Genomic DNA, 22,015 nt, shown 5'->3' with positions numbered 1-22,015 from the left:
GCCTGCAGAAAAAAAATCCACCTGCCCCAGGCGAACAGATTTTTCACATACTGATTCTTAGTAGTTCGGGCATGCAAGTTGAAGTTAATCATCTACTACCAAATGATTTTCAGCACTACAGCCTCCTCATGCATCTTCTCTTCCCTCTGCCCCACACTTTACCCACATAAGCAAATCATATATATTAATGCTGCAGTTAAGTCCCAAGTCCTCTACGTCATCACTAAATTAACATACAATGCCTAATGACGTCAAGTTCTCCTCAGTCCCCACAAGTCATGATATGTCTGTAGATTTAAAAAGTCCCTGTATGTCACTTCTTTATTTATCCATTTTCTGGTTCATTTAATTGGCAACAGTTTATTTAGAAATGGCCACAAAAATGTTTTGCTCTGCTTTGAATGTATAAAGTCTTTCTAGCTTTGAAACATAATTGCACAGTGGAGAACATATTGTGTCATGCACAAAGACTGTGTGGCCTGCTGAAGTCCAGCAACGTGACAGACTTTGCTACCCATCTTTAGAAGAACATTTATTATATTTATTTCCTATAGAGAAACTGAGGGAGTACTCAAAGCAGAAGGGAGCTCTGCTGGTAAGTGAACAAGATTTGTGAGTATTGTTTTGCTGGGAAATTTTTGGAAAAAAAGTTTTTGAAGAAAAGAGGTATTTTGGGTAAATGATTCTTTGTGCTGTTCCTTAAAAAGAAAAGAAAAAAAAACGAGGTTAATTTTCAGATTTGTTAGGAACTTGGCAACATTTTGGGGAAGGGGGAAACTATTCTGAAATGATAGGCTCCATCATAACCTGGGTAGAGAACCAGGCTGCTGGTATTAACATTTACAAAGGAGAAAGAACAGCTTATAAACAAGATCATGGGAAAGCCAGCAGTTGTTCAGAAGTACATGGTTCAGAGTGAAGTATCTTCAAAGGATACTGGAATAATGGGGAAGTTAGAATATACCAATAGAGAGGTTATGATAAGGGCAACAATATTTATTTATTTATTTAACAGTTTTTAATATACCGACATTCGTAAGGCACATCACGCCGGTTTACAAATAACTCAAAGAAAGAGGAATTACAATGAACAGGGGGCAAGGGATGGGAGCAGGCAAGAAAGAGGCGAGGGGTAGGGGAGATAGGAGAGGAAAGAGAGAAATGCAGGTAGCGTGAGAGAGAAAAAACAACCGTAAATACAGAAGGAACTTATTTACAGAAGGAACTTATTTACAACAATTACAAATATCTCAGATCCATTTAAATAAAGAGCAAACAGACAGAAATGATTCCAATTGACTTATTTTAACTGCTAGGTAGGCTGTGAATACAATTAAAAAATATTCTTTGAATTATTTGTATACTAATACCATAAGTCTAAAAATTAAGACTGGGGAACTGAAATACATGGCACTAAATGAAGATGTAAACATAAATAGGCATCCTATAAACCTGGAGGAAGAAAGTTAGTTAATGGGATACTATAATAACCAGGTTACAAATAATATAAAAATGATAGGCAACATCAAATTGGTATAGCACCATATGTTAAGGATGACATACAATCTAATATTGTGGATTGCCAACTAGTTAAAAGATAGAAAAACAGAGTAGGGCTAAATGGTAAATTTTCTCGAATGGAAAAAGGTGACTAGTGGAGTGTCCCAAGGATCTGTTCTGGGACCGATGCTTTTTAATATATTTATAAACGACCTTGAAATGGGAACAAGTGAGTTGATCAAGTTTGCCAATGACACAAATTAAAGTTGTTAAATCACAAGAGGATTGTGAGAAATTGCCAGAGCATATTGCAAAACTGGGAGACTGGGCATGCAAATGGCAAATGAAATTTAATGTGGAGAAGTACAAAGTGATGTACTTAGGGAAGAGTGACCCGAATTATACCTACATAATGCAAGGTTCCACATTAGGAGCCACCAATCAGGAAAAGGATCTAGGTGACATCGTTGAAAATATGTTGAAATCTTCTGTTCAGTGTGCAGCAGCAGCTAAGAAGAAAATACAATACTAGGATTTATTAGGAATGGAGAATAAAAGAGAAAATATCATAATGCCTCTGTATTGTTCCATGGTGCGACTTCATCTTGAGTACTGTGTGCAGTTTTGGTCACCACATCTCAATAAAGATATAGCAGAATTAGAAAAGTTACAGAGAAGGGCAACCAAAATAATAAAGGAGATGGAACTATTCCCCTATGAAGAAAGGCTAAAGAGGTTAGGACTCTTTAGCTTGTAGATGAGATGCCTGAGGGGAGATATGATAGAGGTCTATAAAATAATGAGTAGAATGGAACGAGTAAACGTTAATCAGTTGTTTACTCTTTCAAGGGGTACAAAGACCAGGGGATACACATTGAAGTTACTAGATAATATATTTAAAGCTAATAAGAGAAAATATTTTTTTACTCAACGCATAATTAAGCTCTGGAATTTGTTGCCAGAGGATGTGGTGAAAGCTGTTAGTATAGCTGCATATAAAAAAGGTTTGGACAAGTTCCTGGAGGAAAAGTCCATAAACTATTATCAAGGTAGACATGGGGAAATCCACTGCTTCTTCTTGGGATAAGCAGCTTGGAATATATATACCCCTTGGGATCCTGCCAGGTACTTGTGACCTGGCTTGGCCACTGTTGGAAACAGGATACTGGGCTCGGACCACCTTTGGTCTGACCCAGTATGGCAAATCTTATGTAGGATACAAGTCCTGCAGGAAACAAAATGCACCATGGAATCTCTATAGATGTAAATTCCATATGATAGGGAAGAATATAACAGTGGGGATATACTACTGTCTGCCTGGCTAGGATGAAGCAACACACTGTGAAATACTAACAAATTAGGAAAGCTAACATTATACAACACCATAATAATGGGAGATTTCAATTACTGATTGGGTAAATGTTTCATTGGGTTATGCTAGGGAGATAAAGTTTCTAGATTTATTTATTTAACACTTTTATATACCGACATTCATATAGTAAATCACATCGGTTTACAGTTAACTAAGGAAGGAAGAGAAGGAAATTACATCATAACAGATTGAGAAACTGTGTTTTAACAATAAACAACAAATAGCAACTCTATATAGTTAGAAGCAAAAAGGAGTTAGGAACATAATAGACCAGCAGGGGATAGGAACAAGTAACTATAAATATTGTGACTGTACAGTGCATGTGGGATAGTGTTTTGAGGGGTGTGATTGAGTGAGAGGGAGGGGGAGTTATTGGTAGGCTTGCTCGAAGAGCCAGGTTTTCAGTTTTTTTTTAAGGTTTGGGTGTTGGGTTCAAGCCTTAGGTCAAGGAGCACTGTGTTCCAGGTGGCAGGGCTGGCAAGGGAGAATGCACATTCTCTTGTAGAGATGAGGTTGGTGAGTTTGGGGGAGGTTATAGGTAGAGTGTCATTATTGGCAGATCTAGTGTATCTTCGTGGGGGTTGGAAGTGGAAGGAGGCATTGAAACAGTTTATGTTGGTTGTGTAGGGTTTTGTGTACTAGAAAGAGACTCTTGAAGCAAATTCTGAGATGAATAGGGAGCCACTTTAGGTTTGTTAGAACGGGGGTGATGTGTTTGGGGTTTTTTTTGTGTTTGTGAGGACTCTGGCTGCGGAATTTTGGAGCATTTGTAGGGGCCTTAGTGAGGTTGCAGGGAGACCTAGAAGTAGGGAATTGCAATAGTCAATTTTGGATAATGAGTGCCTGGAGGACTGTTTGGAAGTCGTTTTGATGAAGGAGGGGTCTAAGTTTTTTTTATTACGTGGAGTTTGTAAAAGGAGTCTTATGGTTGAGTATGAATTTTTTAAGGTTTAATTCATGATTTATTGTGACGCCAAGGTTTCTGACTTCTTTTGTGATTGGGGGATGTGTTTGAAGGGGGGTCTCAGTGATGATTATCTCGGTGGATTTGTGGTTTATTAGTAGAAGTTCTGTTTTGTTGGTGTTGAGGGCTCGTTGCATTTGGTTGAGGAGTTGCTTAATGGAGGAGAGGTGTTTGTCCCAGAGATGTAGGGCTTTGGGAATGGAATCATGGATGGGAATAAGGATTTGTACATCATCTGTGTATATGAAGAAGGTGAGTCCTAGGTCGGTTAGGAGCTTCAGAGGGGGAGCATATAGATGTTGAAGAATGTGGATGATAGGGAGGAACCTTGAGGGACGCCTTGTGTGAGTTTGATGGGGTCAGATTCAGTTTTACCGATTTTAATTTTGTAATGTCTGTTTTCGAGGTATGAGATGAACCACTGTTATGCGGTGCCAGTTAACAACCCAATTTCTATTAATAGTCGATGAGGATGTTGTGGTTAATGGTGTTGAAGGCTGATGAGATGTCAAGCATGGCTAGGATGAAGGATTGACCTTTGTCTAGGCCTCTGAGGATGGTATTAGTGAGGGAGAGCAGTAATGTTGAGATTACTTACCTGATAATCTCCTTTTCCTTAGTGTAGACAGATGGACTCAGAACGAATGGGTATAGTATGCTCGTGCTAGCAGTTGGGGACGGATCTGATGTCAGCACAGGTATATATACCCCCACAGGAAGCGTAGCAACTCAGTAATCTTCCTTGCAAAAGCTGTTATGGATGTACAGACGATCAATGAAATTAGTGAAACAGGATTCCCCTGACCGATTGATAGGAGCTGGAGACCACCAGCATTCACAACCGGAAGGCATCGACACCTGGCAAAGGGGACGCTCTCATGTAGGTAAAATGACATGGCCTACCTTGAATCGGTGAAAACCCATGTATCCTGGCAGCCTGGGTGGGATGCTGAGTCCATCTGTCTACACTAAGGAAAAGGAGATTATCAGGTAAGTAATCTCAACATTTCCTAGCGTGTAGCCAGATGGACTCAGAACGAATGGGATGTACAAAAGCTTTACTCCCCCCGCCTGGGTGGGAGGCTGCCTGAGGACAGTGTAGGACAGCCCTCGCAAATGCTGTGTCCTCCCTGGCCTGGACATCCAGACGGTAGAACCTGGAAAAGGTATGGAGGGAAGACCATGTCGCCGCTTTACATATTTCTGCAGGCGACAGCATCCTGGATTCCGCCCAAGATGCTGCTTGGGCTCTGGTAGAATGAGCCTCGACTTGTAGAGGCGGTGACTTCCCGGCCGCTACGTAAGCTGCTCTGATAACTTCTTTAATCCAGCGGGCGATGGTGGGCCGAGAGGCCGCTTCACCTTGTTTCTTTCCGCTGTGTAGGACGAACAGATGGTCCGTCTTTCGTACTTCTTGTGTCAATTCCAGATATCTGGGCAGCAATCTGCCGATGTCGAGATGGTGTAGTAAACGCCCTTCTTCAGATTTCTTCAAACCCGCCGTAGTGGGCAAGGATATGGTTTGGTTGAGGTGAAATTGTGAAACCACTTTAGGTAGAAAGGAGGGAACCGTGCGAAGATGGATAGCCTCTGGAGTGATTCTGAGAAAGGGATCATGGCAGGACAGTGCTTGTAGCTCCGAGATGCGGCGTGCGGAACACACTGCCAGCAGAAACACCATCTTCAACGTGAGAGAATGGAGAGACAGGCCCCGAAGGGGTCTGAAGGTGGATCCCGCGAGGAAATCCAACACTAGGTTAAGGTTCCACAGGGGCACAGGCCACTTCAGTGGCGGGCGAATGTGCTTGACTCCTTTCAGGAAGCGAGAAACATCTGGATGCTTGGCAATGGTCTTGCCATCCCTCCTGGGACCGTAGCAAGACAGCGCAGCCACCTGAACCTTGATGGAGCTTAGGGAGAGACCCTTCTGAAGCCCATCCTGTAAAAAATCCAGAACAATGGGAATTGTGGTCGCATGTGGATTGGTGTCGTGAGTGTCGCACCAGTCTTCAAATATCCTCCACATCCTTACGTAGGTGAGGGATGTGGAAAACTTGCGGGCTCGGAGGAGTGTATCTATCACGGGCTCCGAGTAACCTCTTTTCTTCAGTCTAGCCCTCTCAATGGCCAGACCGTAAGAGAGAATTGAGCCGGATCCTCGTGGAGGATGGGACCTTGGCGAAGCAGGTCCCTGAGAGGAGGCAGGGGAAGGGGCTCCCCTGCCAGTAGTCTTCTCATGTCTGCGTACCAGGGTCTTCTTGGCCAGTCTGGTGCCACTAGAAGAACTAGGCCCCGGTGCTTCTGAATCTTGTGGATGATGGCGCCCAGCAGAGGCCACGGAGGAAAAGCATATAGCAGAGTCCCTGGAGGCCAAGGCTGAACCAGGGCGTCGATCCCGTGTGAGAACGGATCTCGCTTGCGGCTGAAGTATCTGAGTACTTGAGCATTGGACTTGTCCGCTAGTAAGTCCATGTCTGGAATCCCCCAATGAATCACAATCATCTGGAAGGCTGTGGGTGACAGCTGCCTTTCCCCTGGATTTAGGCTTTCTCTGCTGAGGAAGTCTGCTGTGGTGTTGTCCTTCCCGGCAATGTGGACGGCGGAGATGTCCTGAAGGTTCGCCTCTGCCCAAGCCATCAGCGGGGCTATCTCTAGGGATACCTGTCGGCTTCTGGTTCCGCCCTGGCGGTTGATGTATGCCACCGTGGTGGCGTTGTCGGACATCACTCTAACTGCTCTGTTCCTCAGTCTGTGAGCCAATTGCATGCAGGCTAACCGGACTGCTCGTGCCTCTAGACGGTTGATGTTCCACCTGGACTCTTCTCTGTTCCACCACCCTTGTGCGGTGAGTTCTTCGCAGTGTGCTCCCCAGCCGCTCAGGCTGGCATCTGTGCTGATCAGAGTCCATGTGGGGGAGGACATCTTCGACCCCCTGCTTATGTGGTTGGACTGCAACCACTACCGTAACTGGGTCCGCACTCGGGCCGGCAGAGGTAGGTGCATGGAATAATTCCGGAAGCGGGGGCTCCAGCGAGAGAGCAGGTAGCATTGTAGAGGTCTCATATGGGCCCTTGCCCAGGGGACCACTTCCAGGGTGGAGGCCATGAGGCCGAGAACCTGTAGATAATCCCAAGCTATGGGCCGGCTGGCTCCCATCAAGGACCGGAGACGCGTCTGAAGTTTTAACCTTCTCTTGGTAGTAAGACTGACTGTGTCTGTCTGGGTGTCGAACTGCACTCCCAGGTATTCCAGTGATTGGGAAGGCTGTAGGCAACTCTTGTTGAGGTTGACTACCCATCCCAGGCTTTCCAGAAGGTCGATCACTCTGTTGGTTGCCCGATGGCTCTCCTCCCGTGATTTCGCCCTGATCAGCCAATCGTCCAGATAGGGATGGACGAGGATTCCTTCCCGTCTGAGTGCCGCTGCTACCACCACAATCACCTTGGTGAAGGTCCGCGGCGACGTGGCTAACCCGAAGGGCAGAGCCCGGAATTGGAAGTGGCGTCCCAGAACCTTGAAGCGTAAGTAGCGCTGATGATCCGGACGGATCGGGATATGTAGGTAGGCTTCCGATAAGTCTAAGGCCGTGAGGAATTCTCCTGGCTGGACTGCGGTTTTGACTGAGCGCAGAGTTTCCATGCGAAACCTCGGGACCCTTAAGTATCGATTGACTGACTGGAGGTCCAATACGGGCCGGAAAGTGCCCTCTTTCTTGGGTACCATGAAATAAATGGAATAGTGTCCAGAATTCATTTCCCAGGCAGGTACTGGGATGATGGCTTTCAAGGACAGGAGCCTCGCCAGGGTAGCTTCCAATGCTGCAGTCTTGTGTAGGGGACACGAAGATTCCACAACCCTGTCCGGAGGGAGATGATGAAAGTCCAGATAATACCCCTCTCGGATGATGGCGAGGACCCACTGGTCCGACGTAATCTCGACCCATCTGGGGTAGAAGAGGGTTAACCTGCCCCCTATGGCTACGTCCCCCAGATGGGTCGGCTGATTCTCATTGGGAGGCACGGCCGGGACCTGAACCCGAGCCAGCTCCCCTCTTATGCTGCTTGTTCCGAAAGGACTGGTTCCTGGCCTGAGGACGAGATGTCTGGTAGCGACTCCTATAGGGAGTGAAGCGCTGGGAGCTTCTACCTCTGGAGGGTCTTGGAAAGGCGCGCTGGTTCCTTCTGAACCGATCTTCTGGCAGTCGCGGTACTGGGGAGGTGCCCCATGTGCTGGCCAGTTTATCCAGGTCGCTGCCAAACAGGAAAGAACCCCTAAAGGGTATTCTGGTGAGGCGTGTCTTCGAAGGAGCATCAGCTGACCAATTCCGTATCCAGAGCTGCCTCCTGGCAGCTACCGAGGATGAGACCCCCTTGGCAGTCGTATGGACTAGGTTGGATGCCGCATCCGTGAGGAACGAGAGAGCTGACTCCATGTCTGTCGCCGGAGCATTGTTCCTAACCTGTGACAAACAGGAATGCATCACCACTGTGCAGCAGGTGGCAATCCGCAAAGATAAAGCTGCCACCTCAAAGGTCTGTTTCAGGATGGCGTCCATGCGTCGGTCATGAGCCTCCTTGAGGGCCGCCCCCCCCCCTCAACTGGAATGGTAGTGCGCTTGACCACAGCGTTAACCAAAGCGTCCACCTGAGGGCACGCCAGCATCTCCTTGATTGCCGGTTCCAGAGGGTACATGCCCATCAGAGCCCGCCCCCCTTTGAATGAGGCCGCTGGCGCAGCCCATTCCAAATCTATCAGTTGCTGTGCTGCTTGCAAGAAGGGAAAATGGCAGGCTGGAGGACGAAGACCTTCCAGCAGAGGGTTCTGCGTAGAGGGCGCCGTAGCGCTGGGACCTGCAATATCTAACTTTGCCAGGCACTGAGAAACCAGGTTGGAGAGATCTTCCTTGGGAAAGAACCGCCTCATGGTTCGATATGGCTCAATCCCCGAGGGAAGTTCCCCCTCCTCAGGGGGTTCGGACTCGTCTTCCGAGACATCAGGGTCCATCTGAACCGGACTGCTCGGAGGCGGGTGCCCATGAGAAGGGCGCGAGGGTCCAGGGGCAGGATCAGCTGGAGTAACAACCGCAGCGGCCGGAGCAGCAGGGCCTGGACGGGAAGCTGACTGCATCTGTACAAAGGCATGAATCCCCTTAAAGAGATCCACCCAGGAAATGGAAGCTGTCTCGAGTCGTCGGGGTACCAGATCCCCGGGATCCCAGGTTGATCGAGACTGCCCGCTAGATCCGGAGTGGCCCCTGGGGAACTGTCAGCAAACCGTGGTTGAGACTGGTCCTGGCCCGAGGCTTCCACTGCCTCCTCACATTGGGCGCAAAGGGAGTCTGGCTCCTCACTATGCATGGCTCTAAGCTGGCATGCGGAGCAGAGGCCGAGGGCTTTAATGCCTGAATCGGGAGGCACCGCCGCTAAAGACGCTGAGGGTTTCTGTTCCATTGAAAAATATGCGCTCAATAATATGCGGCAGCAATATGCGCTCAATACAACAAACGCTCAATATTATGCGGCAGCAATATGCGCTCAATACAATAGGTGCTCAATAAGATGCGGCAGCAATACATGCTTAATACAACAGGCGCTCAATAATATGCGGCAGCAATACACGCTTAATACAACAGGCGCTCAATAATATGCGGCAGCAATACACGCTTAATACAACAGGCGCTCAATAATATGCGGCAGCAATATACGCTTAACACAACAGGCGCTCAATAATATGCGGCAGCAATATACGCTTAACACAACAGGCGCTCAATAATATGCCTTAATACAACAGGCGCTCAATATGCGCTCATTAGTCTGCAATATACGCACAATAATATACAATATATGCTCAGTAGTATGCGATATACACTCAAGGATATCCCACATGCGCTTACGCATAGACAGGCGCCTATCATGGGCGCTCAATACATGAACAAGACAGACAAAATGGCGACCTCCACGGCGTGCCACATGCAGGCAATGCCGCCGATCCTCATCCCTCGGAGACCAAAAAGTAAGAGATGTACGCCTTACCTGATCCTCGGCGCTTCCCGGTTGGAACCCGGGCGGTCTCCGGCTGCGGGGGGAGAAGGGAAATACCTTCACCGCCGCGCTTGAGGAAATGCACCCGCTGCCTTGTCCACGCTGGGACCGAGGCGCCTCTTCCGCCACGCCCGAGCCCTTCTCGCCCGGGGGCTAGTCCCTGCCGTGATTCGGCCACCGGACCGAGGCTTTAAACCTCCGGGGGATCACGGAAATCACCCCGGGAAACTCAACTGCGGGAGGGACCCCAAGGGTATCACCGCAGGAGTGCGGGGCTCGATGTTCCTGAAGAATTTTAGTAAGAAGAATATAGAAAGTAGAAAATAGAAAGTAGATTGGAAACACGCTCAGCGAGCGTGTAGGCTCTCCAAACTGCTTTGGAGACGGAAATTGCTAAGTTGCTACGCTTCCTGTGGGGGTATATATACCTGTGCTGACGTCAGATCCGTCTCCAACTGCTAGCACGAGCATACTATACCCATTCGTTCTGAGTCCATCTGGCTACACGCCAGGAAATAAGCAATTGTTGCTCTGATGATTATGTTGACAGAGCTGCTGGTATTACAGTCCTCTCTGAATAGGCATGTGATAATACTTCTTACACAGTAAGTGGTGCTCCAATACAGAATACATTGTCAAAGGCTGGGAGCTCATGATTGTAAGTCAAAGACAGACAACTGAGGGAGCTGTTAATATGGTATGTCTTGACTCACTTTAGAGACCCCTTTTTAGGCATTTCCCTTGTTAAGATTTATTCTTTTTTTCCAAGCTCTTCAAACTGCTGTTTTCTCTTTCTGTGATTTACAATGATATTGTTTGAGGCTCCTTACAACCAGACCCTGCCATGCCTTCTGCTCCTGCTTTCCACAGTTGCAATGGTTATTAAAAATGCACTGCTAGCAAGCAGCAGAGAGTACAATAATACCCAAAGTCTTTAACAAATGGGTTAGCAATTCACTGCAATCAGATGTGCAGAAATGGTCCTATAATAACCTAACACTCCAAACCGGGGGGGGGGGGGGGGGGTAGCATGAGGGGGTCAGATTAGTGATAGGTGCTATGCATTGCCATGTAGGAGAGCTAGGTTTGATTCCCTAACTCAGATTCTGCTCCCCAGGATGACTGGAGATGTTACAGAGACAGCATTCACAGCTACTAAGGGGGAGGAAGTCTTTGCCAATTGTTCAATGGCAATACCTAGTGGCCAAACTCAAGATCCATGTTATCATTGTTCCAGAACTGTAGATTCTGGCCCTCAGCCGAGGGCTCTCACTGCAATGATTGGGCTAAGTAAGTTGGGAGAAAATATATTAAAAAAAAAAGAGAGAGAAAAAAACCTTCAGGTAGCCGTGAATGAAGTTCCATGGTGCACTGCTCAACAGAGGCTACATGCAATCGAATTAGAAATCCAAAGGAGGAGGAAACTGCTGGGCCAAAAAAAAAAATCCCTCACATTTTGAAAAGTGGCAGCTTATGGTCAGTAAGACTAACACAAGTATAAATACATTCACGAGAAAAGTCAGTGGTAGAAAAACAAAAAAAAATTTCCGAATGCATTCACTATAAAAATATATGTTCAAGTCTACAGCCAGCCCATTTTGAATCACAGCCCCAGACTTTCAAATAAGCTTTAGCATGATTACATTTTTCAGTGAAATATTCTTACTTGCTTGTTCTGTACAATAAAGAATTCTTTTATACTTATTCTGTATAAGGAATTTCTGTCCCTGCTTAGAACTCCCGAAATACAAGCTTTTTAATTTGACAAAAATAGCAAATTTTCAGCTGGAGGGATAGAAGGCTAGATTGCCTTTCCTGCCTGTTTGTCAACCACTTCCCCTAGTAGGAAGCCAGTCAAAGAAAAAAAACCAAACATGTGTCTGTCCCTTGCAAAACCCCAAACTATGTGCTTAGATATTACAGGTTGCAATATATAATCATTTGTAGTCTCTCACTTTACCTGCTTACCTAAGCATGCATACTTCCTGCTCATGCACTCTGTCCTCTGAACACAGTAGGAAAATCCTTTTCTCAGCAATACTAAACACACACCTCTTTGCAGTATTGTAAGGTACCTGCAGTAGTAGATCCAATTCCTGCAGTCAGTACAGATCGCGGTGTGATCTTCACAGCGTATTTGAGGAACTGAGACTTCCCAGTGCCAGGGTCTCCCACCAACAGCAAATGGGATTCACCTTCAGTTGGGAAAAGACAAAATGTAAATCTTAAAAAAAAAAGAGTGAGCGTGCAAGTGAGGCAGTCTACTACTAGAAGATCAGCATGGCAAAAATATGAAGGCGATTCTGAAGGAAACCAAAATTTAGCTTGCCTCCTTGTACGTTTGCCAGTTACTAACAGCAGAAGGACTATTAACAGGAACAGCAATCCTTAGCACGCTCCCCAAAAGAAACAAGCTGGCAGCGATAGAGCAACAATCTGAAACAAAGTGCCCTTGCTTTCAGAATACAGATAGACAATTCATGATTGGCGCTTTAGGACCATTAAAGGAATACTATACCAATAGGTATATATTTTATAATAGCACTTTTTTTTTTTTTTTACACCAAAATGCTAGAGCACCACAAAAAGGAGTAATTAGGAATGCTCATTATATAGGCAAAAATCAGATTCTGGGACCATAAAAATGAACAGTCAAAATATGTCAGGTAAATAATAACTCACAAATAATTTCTCTTCAACAGAAGAGAAATTGACACTTATAAAGTTAGAATTGTTTTTAAAACTGATAATTCCTGGACAGTATTGTATCACAAACCAATTATATCATTTAGAAAAACTATGTACCGAAGCATTACGGCGCTTGTATAAATTAATATATCTCAGCATCCTTATTTTATGTGCCCTATTGTAAAACCGTTGTGACGGATCCTTCTTAACGACGGTATAGAAAAGATTTAAATAAATAAAATAAATAATCAGTACAAATAGTGAGGAATATAGAAATATATTGTTACAGATAATAGACAATCATAATAAGCACTACCGGTCATCAGACCTTCATTGCTTTAAATTTAATGATTGGTCTGAATTTTGTAATTTTTTTTATTTTTCTACAGTGTTTGCAAATAATTTTCTGACAGCTTCTCTTAGTAAATAATAGAACCCAAGTAACATTTAGCATTCCAAATAGCAAGACTGCACACATACCACCATTTGCATCTTCCACAGCAGCTGAAAAGTAATTAATCCAGTGTTCTCGCTCTTTTTTTTTTTTTAATTCTTTATTTATTGATATTTTCATATTACATATAAAGAAAAGAAAAAAACAATACACTTCACTTTTCAATACTTCACTATGTATACAATAGTTAACAACATATGGAAAGATAGTCAGAAAACATTTAAAGAAAAAAAAATTGTTCCCAATAAGAGATCCTTAACAGAACAATCAAATCCAAAGGTAATACATATCTAAATATGAAAAGAAAAACAACAACATATGAGAAATTGAGGCTGTATTATTTAGAATCATAAGCAAAGATAGGAGAATCATTAATGATATTATTTAAAACATGTAAGCGTATACATACTACAGCTGGATTAACTTTATTTAAATGTCCGTCTATAGCTGATCCCCACTAGATGGTATATTAACAGGGGAGGACTCTGCCATAGGCAAATCTGGTACTGTACTAGGTAGTTGGGCATCGACAAATTGTTTCATCTGCTCAATTTGATAGAAAACATATGAGTTTACACCCTTCTTAATTTCGCATCTGCAGGGATACCTTAAAAAGAACGAAAACCCAATTTACTGATTGGACATTTTCTCCATTTATGGAGACTGTGTTTGTAAAAACAGAATTTTTTCTCATGTGCTCATGATTTGTGTAATAGACTATTAGCTCGGGGTACCCTATGCGTGTCATCAAACCAGCATATAAATGGACTTTTAAATGCACATAGATAGTGGCTATTGTTAGATAAAAGATCTAGTTCTGATCGATTAGTATTTACACAAGAGACTCTGTCAAAGTTAAGTCATTATTACGGTTCTTCACAAACACAGGCATGTCCTCAGTTTGCATGCTATATTTCAGAAACATCCATTGACTGCACTTACAAGGGGTAAAAATCTAAAAGATATGTTGGTGAGATCTTTGCTACCAATTCCAACTGTTGTTCAACTGTCTATAGAATATGGTCATGCAGTATGTGTTTAGTTTGTAATTACACTCTCTCTTCTTCAACTTGGCAAGATTCTTCCTCGGGGCTCATTTTCAATATGCAAAGAGAGACAGATTGTACATCTAGTTACATTGTGCATACCCATTATGTGCCCTTGCAAACTTTTTTATATTGGAAGAACTAAAAGATTGATATAAACCTGGATCACTGAACATAGAAGTTGTCTTTCCACCATTAAAACGCAAGTACCTATTATTCAACATTGTATTGACTATTCGCATAACTTTTCTGATTTCCGATGGTATGTAATTAAGCAACTAAAACCTTCAGTGAGAGAACATGACTGTTAAAACAATGCTAAAATTCCAAGAACAATTCTGGATATATAAATTGAATACTGTCAACCCACTTGGACTCAATGCTGAGATTGAGTGGTATTCACTGATTTAAGATTTTTGATAATAGATAACTTTAAAAAATTGCTGCTTGGTGTTTGTTCAGACACACAAAAAAAGGTAGAGGTGATAAAATAATGTTTTGGAGTTGGACTCAAACTTGGCACCAAACCCTGATTTGGCAAAGACAAATGGTGATATGTGCAGTCTTACTACTTGGAGTGCTAAACGCTGGGTTCATATTATTTATTAACTAACTGTTTTGTCTCTTTTATAGTTCATCTTTTGAAATGATACTCTTCTGATGCAGATGTGATCTTTGAAACACAGCCCATATTGGGACTTTTTGGATTATAATCTTGGGATTGTGATATTATAGTTTGGAATGTGTCTTTAAAAGAACTCCACACAATATAAGTCATTAGAACATTTTTATTTGCAAACACATAAAAAAAAAATAAAATTACAAAATGTTTGGAGCAATCATTAAGTATAAAGCAATGAAGATCTGATGACTGGTAATGCTTATAACAGTCCAGTATCTGTAACAATATACTTCTATATTCCTTAATATTTGTACTTATCGTTTGTGCGTTATTCATTTATCGAGTTTTATATACCGTCATTCGGTTTTGCCATCATAACGGTTTACAAGTTTCAATGATGATATTTTTGCCTGGAATATATGTGGTGATGAGAAGCCTTGTCCTCTGACTGCCCAAGACCATATCTTGTTTACTTCCTGATATGACATTCTGAGCCCATGCTTTCCTGTTTGTTTATAGCCACACTATTGTCTGTTTGAACTTAGAGAATTATCTCCTTCAGGAATTATTATTCTAAAGATACTAGAGCTTTGAAAATGGCTTTCATCTTGACAAAGTTTGTGTGTGGTCCATATTCTTTGTGAATACACATTACCCGTGTGTACTTCCCAAGCATAAGCAGACACATCCATGGTCAATGATATCTGACCTTGAGAAACATGGAATTGACCATGCAGCAGATTGGATTTAGAACTTCTGAAACTGGGTCTGCGGTTGAAAATGTCAATTCCAATGCCTCTTTAGGTACCATTGAGGGAACTTCATGTGTAATTTAGCCACAGTTGATGAGCTGCCATATATGCCAACATTTCCATGAATTTTCTTGCTAGTACTGATGTGTGGTTGATAATATCTTATCAACAAGGGCTGATCGTTAATCATAAAAATGAGGGCAGCCAGCATGGGAGCACTAGGACGAAATGAGGAGAACCAAAGAGGAAGAACATAAAAGAAAGCTATATAATACATTTTTTCAAATGCACACAGGACATTCTGTAATAATTACCCTGTGCCTCTGAACTTCTGGGGACATGCAACTTAGTGCAAGTCACTGAATCATGTCGGCTTTGATGCCACATACTCTATAAATAAGGACATTCAGTTTATTTTAATTTTTCTGGGAACTTATCAGTATTAATTACAACAAGAACAATGATATTTACCCAGAAAAATGACAATCCATTAATTTTCTACTACTCTCTCCTGTTTTTGTTCTTGTAATGCATATTGATAAATTCCCAGAAAAAAAAAAAAAAAAGCTGAAAACAAAAAGGTTCCTAATTATAAACCATTCCACATGACATCACTTAGAAGTTCAGGGAAATTACAGATCAGTGGCTTACTGAATTTCAAATATATCCCTACATTCAAAGTGTTAATAACGCATTCATAACGCCCCTGGATAGCAAAAAGGGGCATGTTTATGAAAATTGTTTAATTACCGCACCAAGCAGTAATCCCTATTTTTCACATCTTGTGTAGAGAGAGAGAGACTGACTATCTACAAGGCCCTCATAGTAGTTAAGTATTTATATATCTATAGGAGGACCATCTAATAGCTGGAGGTAAGGAGGGGGTTGGTGGTGGCTTAGGGTTTAGTGGCCAGTTTTGCATGTAGAGTGAGATGTATGAACAGCACAGTACACCTTGGTGAAGATTTAACGTCATTTGGAGTGAAGAAAGTAGAAATTTCATCTTTGTGAGACTTTCTTCACTTCAAATGACGTCAAATCTTCACCAAGGTGTACTGTGCTGTTCGTACATCTCACTCTACATGCAAAACTGGCCACTAAACCCTAAGCCACCACCAACCCTGTTTATCCCCCTTAACCTTATATTTTTGTAAACCGTTATGATGGCGTTATGACGAAACTGAATGACAGTATATAAAACTCAATAAATAAACCACCTCCAACACCTCACCTTGATTACTAGTTGACCCTCCTACAGTGCCATCAATAGGTGACTAATATGAGAGTATTATAAAGAGTCTCTCTCTCTCTGCCCAGAAAAGGCCAAAATGCAATTCAAAAAATGTATCGCGAATTGTGTTATGGCCATTTTGGGCATATCGCACAGCTTTACACCAGGAAAAAAGGTGCAGTTATTTCCGACATTAAAACCGTGCGATAGCATGAGTTAGGATATTGCATGGTGCGATACTGCCCCTCATTTAACTAAATCCCACCCAAACTCCTCCCTGATCCCATCCCTCCAATTTGCATTCACACTGCGCATTATGAACAATAATGCGTGCGTTAACAAGTTATCGCATGTGTTAATGTCATAATGCGTTTTGATGAATGACCCTGATAATGAGGACCTGGCAGCAAAATGATAGATGGCAAGTACTGCTGTGGTATGCATACACTTTTAAAACATTGCACAGGTCATGGAGGGTGGAACTTTAAAAAAAAAAAAATTAAAAAAAAAAAAAAAAAAAAGAGGGGGAAGTGTGCAGAAACAAAGAGAGAATGTGCCTCATGACAGGGTGTGGAGAGAGAAAGAATGTTCTAGACCATGCACGAAGTGTAGCTTGACAGTTAGGAGATGGGTTTGAGAGCAGAGCAGTATGGGAAATAGGAGTAAGACTGGAACATTGAACATACGGGCTAGCAAACTTAAGAGCTATGTTCTGAGTGAGAAGAAACATGATGCTAGAGGAAGGGTAAGCGACACCATAGAAATCAAGAAAAGTCACAAGAAGCCAGGCTGCTGAGTGATGTCAAACAGATACAGTGGGAAGATGGGAGCTCTGCTGCCCATGAAAGTCCTACAATTTAAGTGGGATGGAGGGGGTGATGAAAAAACAATGTTAGGATGGGGGAAGCAGTATGGAATGTAAGAGCTGACTGCAAGTGACGTCGGGGTGGAGGGGAGCTGTTGCCACACTTCTTCCCTCTTTAGCACGAATGCAGAATCAGCACTCGAAATGTTGTGAAAATGATGCAATGCCAAGGGCATGTTTGGGACCTGTGCCACACTGGGGCTGGGCAGAAAGTAGAAAGATCTGCAAGATTTAGGCTTTGCTTTCAATTTTAAGATTTTTCAGCTGGCAGAAGATAGGCAATTGGTGAAGAGTCTCCTTAGAAAAAAAGGACAATGACATTTCTTCCCTTGTTCTGAAACACACTCTGTTAGAACTTTGTGCTGCAATATTCAGATGATGTGCAAAAATTAAACAGAGAAGTAAAACCATCTTGTGAGCCCACTCAAATATCCTTATACGACCTAGTTTGCTATAGGAAGACTGATCTTCAATCATGTCTGTCCATCTCCATTCCACAATAGGTATTCAAAATGTGTATTATATGCTGTAGGACACTTGTGCTGCACCAAAAGGAGATGTGCAAATATTTCATGATTCCTAGATTCCACCTTTGATACGGAGATTTAAATATGGTTATGAAAATGTTTGTGTGACTTTTTGGTAATAAGAAAATCATGAAAGTCAGTTTTTCCTAAAGGAAACTAGGCAATGGAGATAAGTTAGCACTAACGAATGGCAGGGCAGCTTTAAAAATGCTCGAGGACATCATAATATGCTCTGACCTCCCCAAGATTTCAACTGAACTGCTCTGTTTCCCATTTGGAAATAAAAATAAGGGATTCTGAGAGTTAGGGAGTCAATGGCACATGAGAAGCATGAGCTGCGAGCTATTGGTGGTAAAAATCTGAATAAAATTAGATGAATGGGAGAGGGAGTGAACAGACAGACATAAGGCTATTTCCTGTTGGAAAATAGGCTAAAATACTGTGGGATAAATAGCGCCACACATTCAACAATTTACTGGGCTCAGCAATTTTGCAAAAGTAAAATCCTAGTGAGGAATCTGTGGAGGCACACTAACCTCTAACTCGTGTTCCTGCAGCGTCCGTCCTCTGAACACCTCCAGCCAGCACCATGGCCACAGCGAGCTTCACCAGGAACATGCCAAATACCTGGGGGCACAAGCTGGCCAGAATCTCATTCCTCCCTAAGAAAGCATTTGAAAACAACTGTCAAAGCCATCTCACTGCAGAAGAGGACACACACTTGTGTCAACTTTGTTCAACACAATCTAACATTCAGGCATTTATCAGAATTTAAAGAAAAAGTTGGAATTAGAGATGTCTACATTATACTATACTATACCTGTAGGTACCATCAAGCTAGGGTGAGAGAACATAGTACAAAATGTCATCTTTGTGAGACTTTCCTCACTTCAAATAACGTCAAATCGTCTTAAAGGTGTATTGTGTTGTTCGTACATCTCACTCTACATGAGAAACTGTCCTCTAAACCCTAAATGTCCACCAACACCTCACCATTAGATGGCCCTCCTATTGCGATATAAAAAGGTACACACAGCGAGGCCCTCCCGCCCCCTCCCCAAATCCAGAAATGGCCAAAATGCAATTCAAAACATTTATCGCGAATTGTGTTATGGCCATTTCGGGCATATCTCACAGCCTAACACTAGAAAAAAAGGTAGTTATTTCTGGCATTAAAACCGTGAGATAGCATGCATTATGCTATCGCACGGAGCAATATTACCCTTCATTTAACTAAATCCTGCCCAAACTCCTCCCTGATCACACCCGTCCCAAAAATTTGCATCAGCGCCATGTGTTATTGTTCATAACGCATGTGTTATGACGTTAATGCATTATCGCATGCGTTAATGCCATAACGCATTTTGATGAATGGCCCTGTGTGTTTGGCCACCAGGTGGCACCCAGAATAGTGGAAGGTCCCCTGTGCAAAGACAATCTGCTCTATCTGCAAAGCCCTGTCTGTCAGGTTCTGCACACATACAGGCTCATACACACGAATATGTACAGTTACACGCACAACCAGACACATACACACATACAGGCAGAGACACACCAGCACACGCACTAGCAGGCACAGAGACAGGTGAATACAAAAAGGAACAAGCACACAAAGGCAGACACACATAGGTACCCACAGACACATGCCCGCTCCCCCAAGTTATTATAGATCAGACTACTTGAGCAGTGCTAGACACGTTTTGCTAGTTACTCTATATTTATACAGATAACTTCAGATTTGAATGGATTCTCCTTAAGTTTATGTCCCAACAGCTAAGATGCTTTCTGGTCAAGACAACCATTGTCAGATCAGCTTGAAACAAAGTCAAAATAGGCTGCTTCTGAGGATTATCCGCATAGAACTAACTCAGGGATAAATCCTGTATCCCTGCTGCCAATGGAGCCAAACAGATGTTAAATAAGATCAAGGTTAATGGTGATCCGTGTGGGGAAACAACAAGATAGGTCTCTGGGTTCAGAAAGCTTTGAATTGCAGCTGACCTAAAAAAGTATGACAAAGCAAAAAAGCTTAAACCAAGACAATACAACATCCATTAATCCCAAATCACCAGGTTGATCATCAACTTTTGCTTCAACATCTATGTCAAAGACCACATTCATATCAAGTGTGGCCTTTCCCAAGTCTGCCTTACTCCAATCTTATTTACAAAGGATATAAGAGCTGTTTCAGTGCTGTGACCAGAATGGAAATTGGATTAACGTGGAAGAAAGACATTTGATTTTTTTCTAAAAATTCAGTAATTATAATTGTCACAGTCACCTTCCTGACAAATGGTAGGCTTCACACAGGCCAATAAATATTAAAGGACTTTTACATCCAAGGATGATCACTATTGTGAAGTGGCTCCACCACCATTATCCCTTGCCTCAGGTCCTGCATTTCTGCTTTCTCCACCAGCTCTGGGTGACAGTCGGACAGGCCAGTTCATCTCCTTGGGCTGTATGTTAAAGGTGAGCGTTGCATTTTAACAGTCACCTGAGAATTGAAACTTTGAGCAAGTAGCTAAAGAAGGCATTTTCTTCACAGATTTAGCAAGCAATTATCTGCATGAAACGGCACCAAAAGGCAACTGCAGAATGCCTGAAAAACCAATTTATTCATCTCATGTTTAAAATGGGATGCACAGAAAAAGTATGACTGAGATTTGTCATCAGAAGATCACTGTAATAAAAATGGTGAGAGAAAACATCACCAGCTGTTCACACAATCCTATGTGCACTTGTCCTTGCTCCCCTTACCTGGGATGTGATACAGTGAAAACAAGCTATTCTTATAATTCTATAAAAGTTCTTTTGGCATGTAAAACCAACCTCACCAACCTGTTAAAGGATTGCTCTGGTATTTTTCCCAAAACTCTTCAAATTCTTTACGGACCTCCTCATTGATAACAACCCCGGCTGGCTGCTTATTGTTTACCACAATGTAGTTGGCCTTCATGACAATCTCTAAGTCACAGCGTGAATCTAGACAACAGGGTTTCCAGCGCTGCATCACCACGCCATAGACTGTGATGTCATCACCTAGAAAGAGGGATCGGGGGGGAAAACAAACAAGAAAGATGGACAATAGATGAAGCCAGAAAAAGACCAACTGGACCATGCAGCCTGCTCAGTTATTAACTTTCCACGCTGCAAGAAGATTATAGAACTATTTATAGGAGGTTATGCCTTACTCAAATTAGTTTGTGTTGTCTTCCTTGCTGTTCTCTATCATCCTGGGTAAATAAGCATACAAGTTCACATACTTAATCAGACACCTTGCCTCTGCCATTTCCATATTTTACCACCAACCTCTGAAAAAAATCTAAACAGCTACCAAAACTAGTGAACATCCATCCGTGTAGGTTCCTTCAGCCTTGGTGGGCATTAAAGTAATAACTGTGCTAAATGCTCGACCAGAGCACCAACAGTGCATCTATAATTATGGTTACCCCACGTCTCTGGGATTCCATAGCAATCCCTTAAGTCCCTTAAGTTATGCTCACGGACATTTTCATTCAAATTTCATCACCTCTTCTAGGCAGCAAAACCTCAGGGCAATGATTCCCAAAACACTTTGCTTTCAGGTTTGAACCCACTCAGAGACAAAAAAAAAATATCACAGGATACCAGCACGACAATTTCCCTTTTAAGGAATGATCTGAAAGAGACAGGCAGAAGGGCAAAATAGCAAAGCACCAAAGGTCATGTTCAATATGGGTTGTTTCCTGCCCTGTGACTCTGGAAAACTCCCTTATTGAGCAGGACTGAACCGAAAGAGCTGAGAATGTCAAGTTCTTCACACTCTTAAACCTGATAGTAAGGGGACTAGATTTGCAGCAATTCCTGCAGTGCTCCTCTGCTTTTCTTTCATGGGCTGAAAAACTCTCGAGTCAGTAAAGGGGAAATCACAACACCAGCATGCGGAGAATCGTAGTGTCAGCTCCACCCAC

General features: G+C 43.0%; 1 protein-coding gene across 2 annotated transcripts in view; it reads right to left on the bottom strand.

Moving 5' to 3' along the window:
* Positions 1 to 22,015, bottom strand: part of MCM9 (minichromosome maintenance 9 homologous recombination repair factor) — a 192,011-nt gene that overhangs the window by 121,844 nt on the left and 48,152 nt on the right. The window contains exons 5-8 of one of the 2 annotated variants that reach the window (XM_029596420.1): positions 20,904 to 21,104; positions 18,599 to 18,724; positions 11,953 to 12,072; positions 365 to 698 (exon numbers count right to left, since the gene is read on the bottom strand). In XM_029596420.1, coding sequence (XP_029452280.1) covers positions 511 to 698; positions 11,953 to 12,072; positions 18,599 to 18,724; positions 20,904 to 21,104 — 635 coding nt within the window. In that variant the 3' untranslated portion in view covers positions 365 to 510. Of the gene's footprint in view, positions 1 to 364; positions 699 to 11,952; positions 12,073 to 18,598; positions 18,725 to 20,903; positions 21,105 to 22,015 lie in introns of those variants that run through there. The other variant, XM_029596419.1, reaches the window with a different exon arrangement.

This window comes from Rhinatrema bivittatum, chromosome 3 (genome assembly GCF_901001135.1).
Source record: "Rhinatrema bivittatum chromosome 3, aRhiBiv1.1, whole genome shotgun sequence".
Lineage (NCBI taxonomy): Eukaryota > Metazoa > Chordata > Amphibia > Gymnophiona > Rhinatrematidae > Rhinatrema > Rhinatrema bivittatum.
Note: the sequence above shows the minus strand (reverse complement) of the source record. Positions and strands in the feature narration are given on the sequence as shown.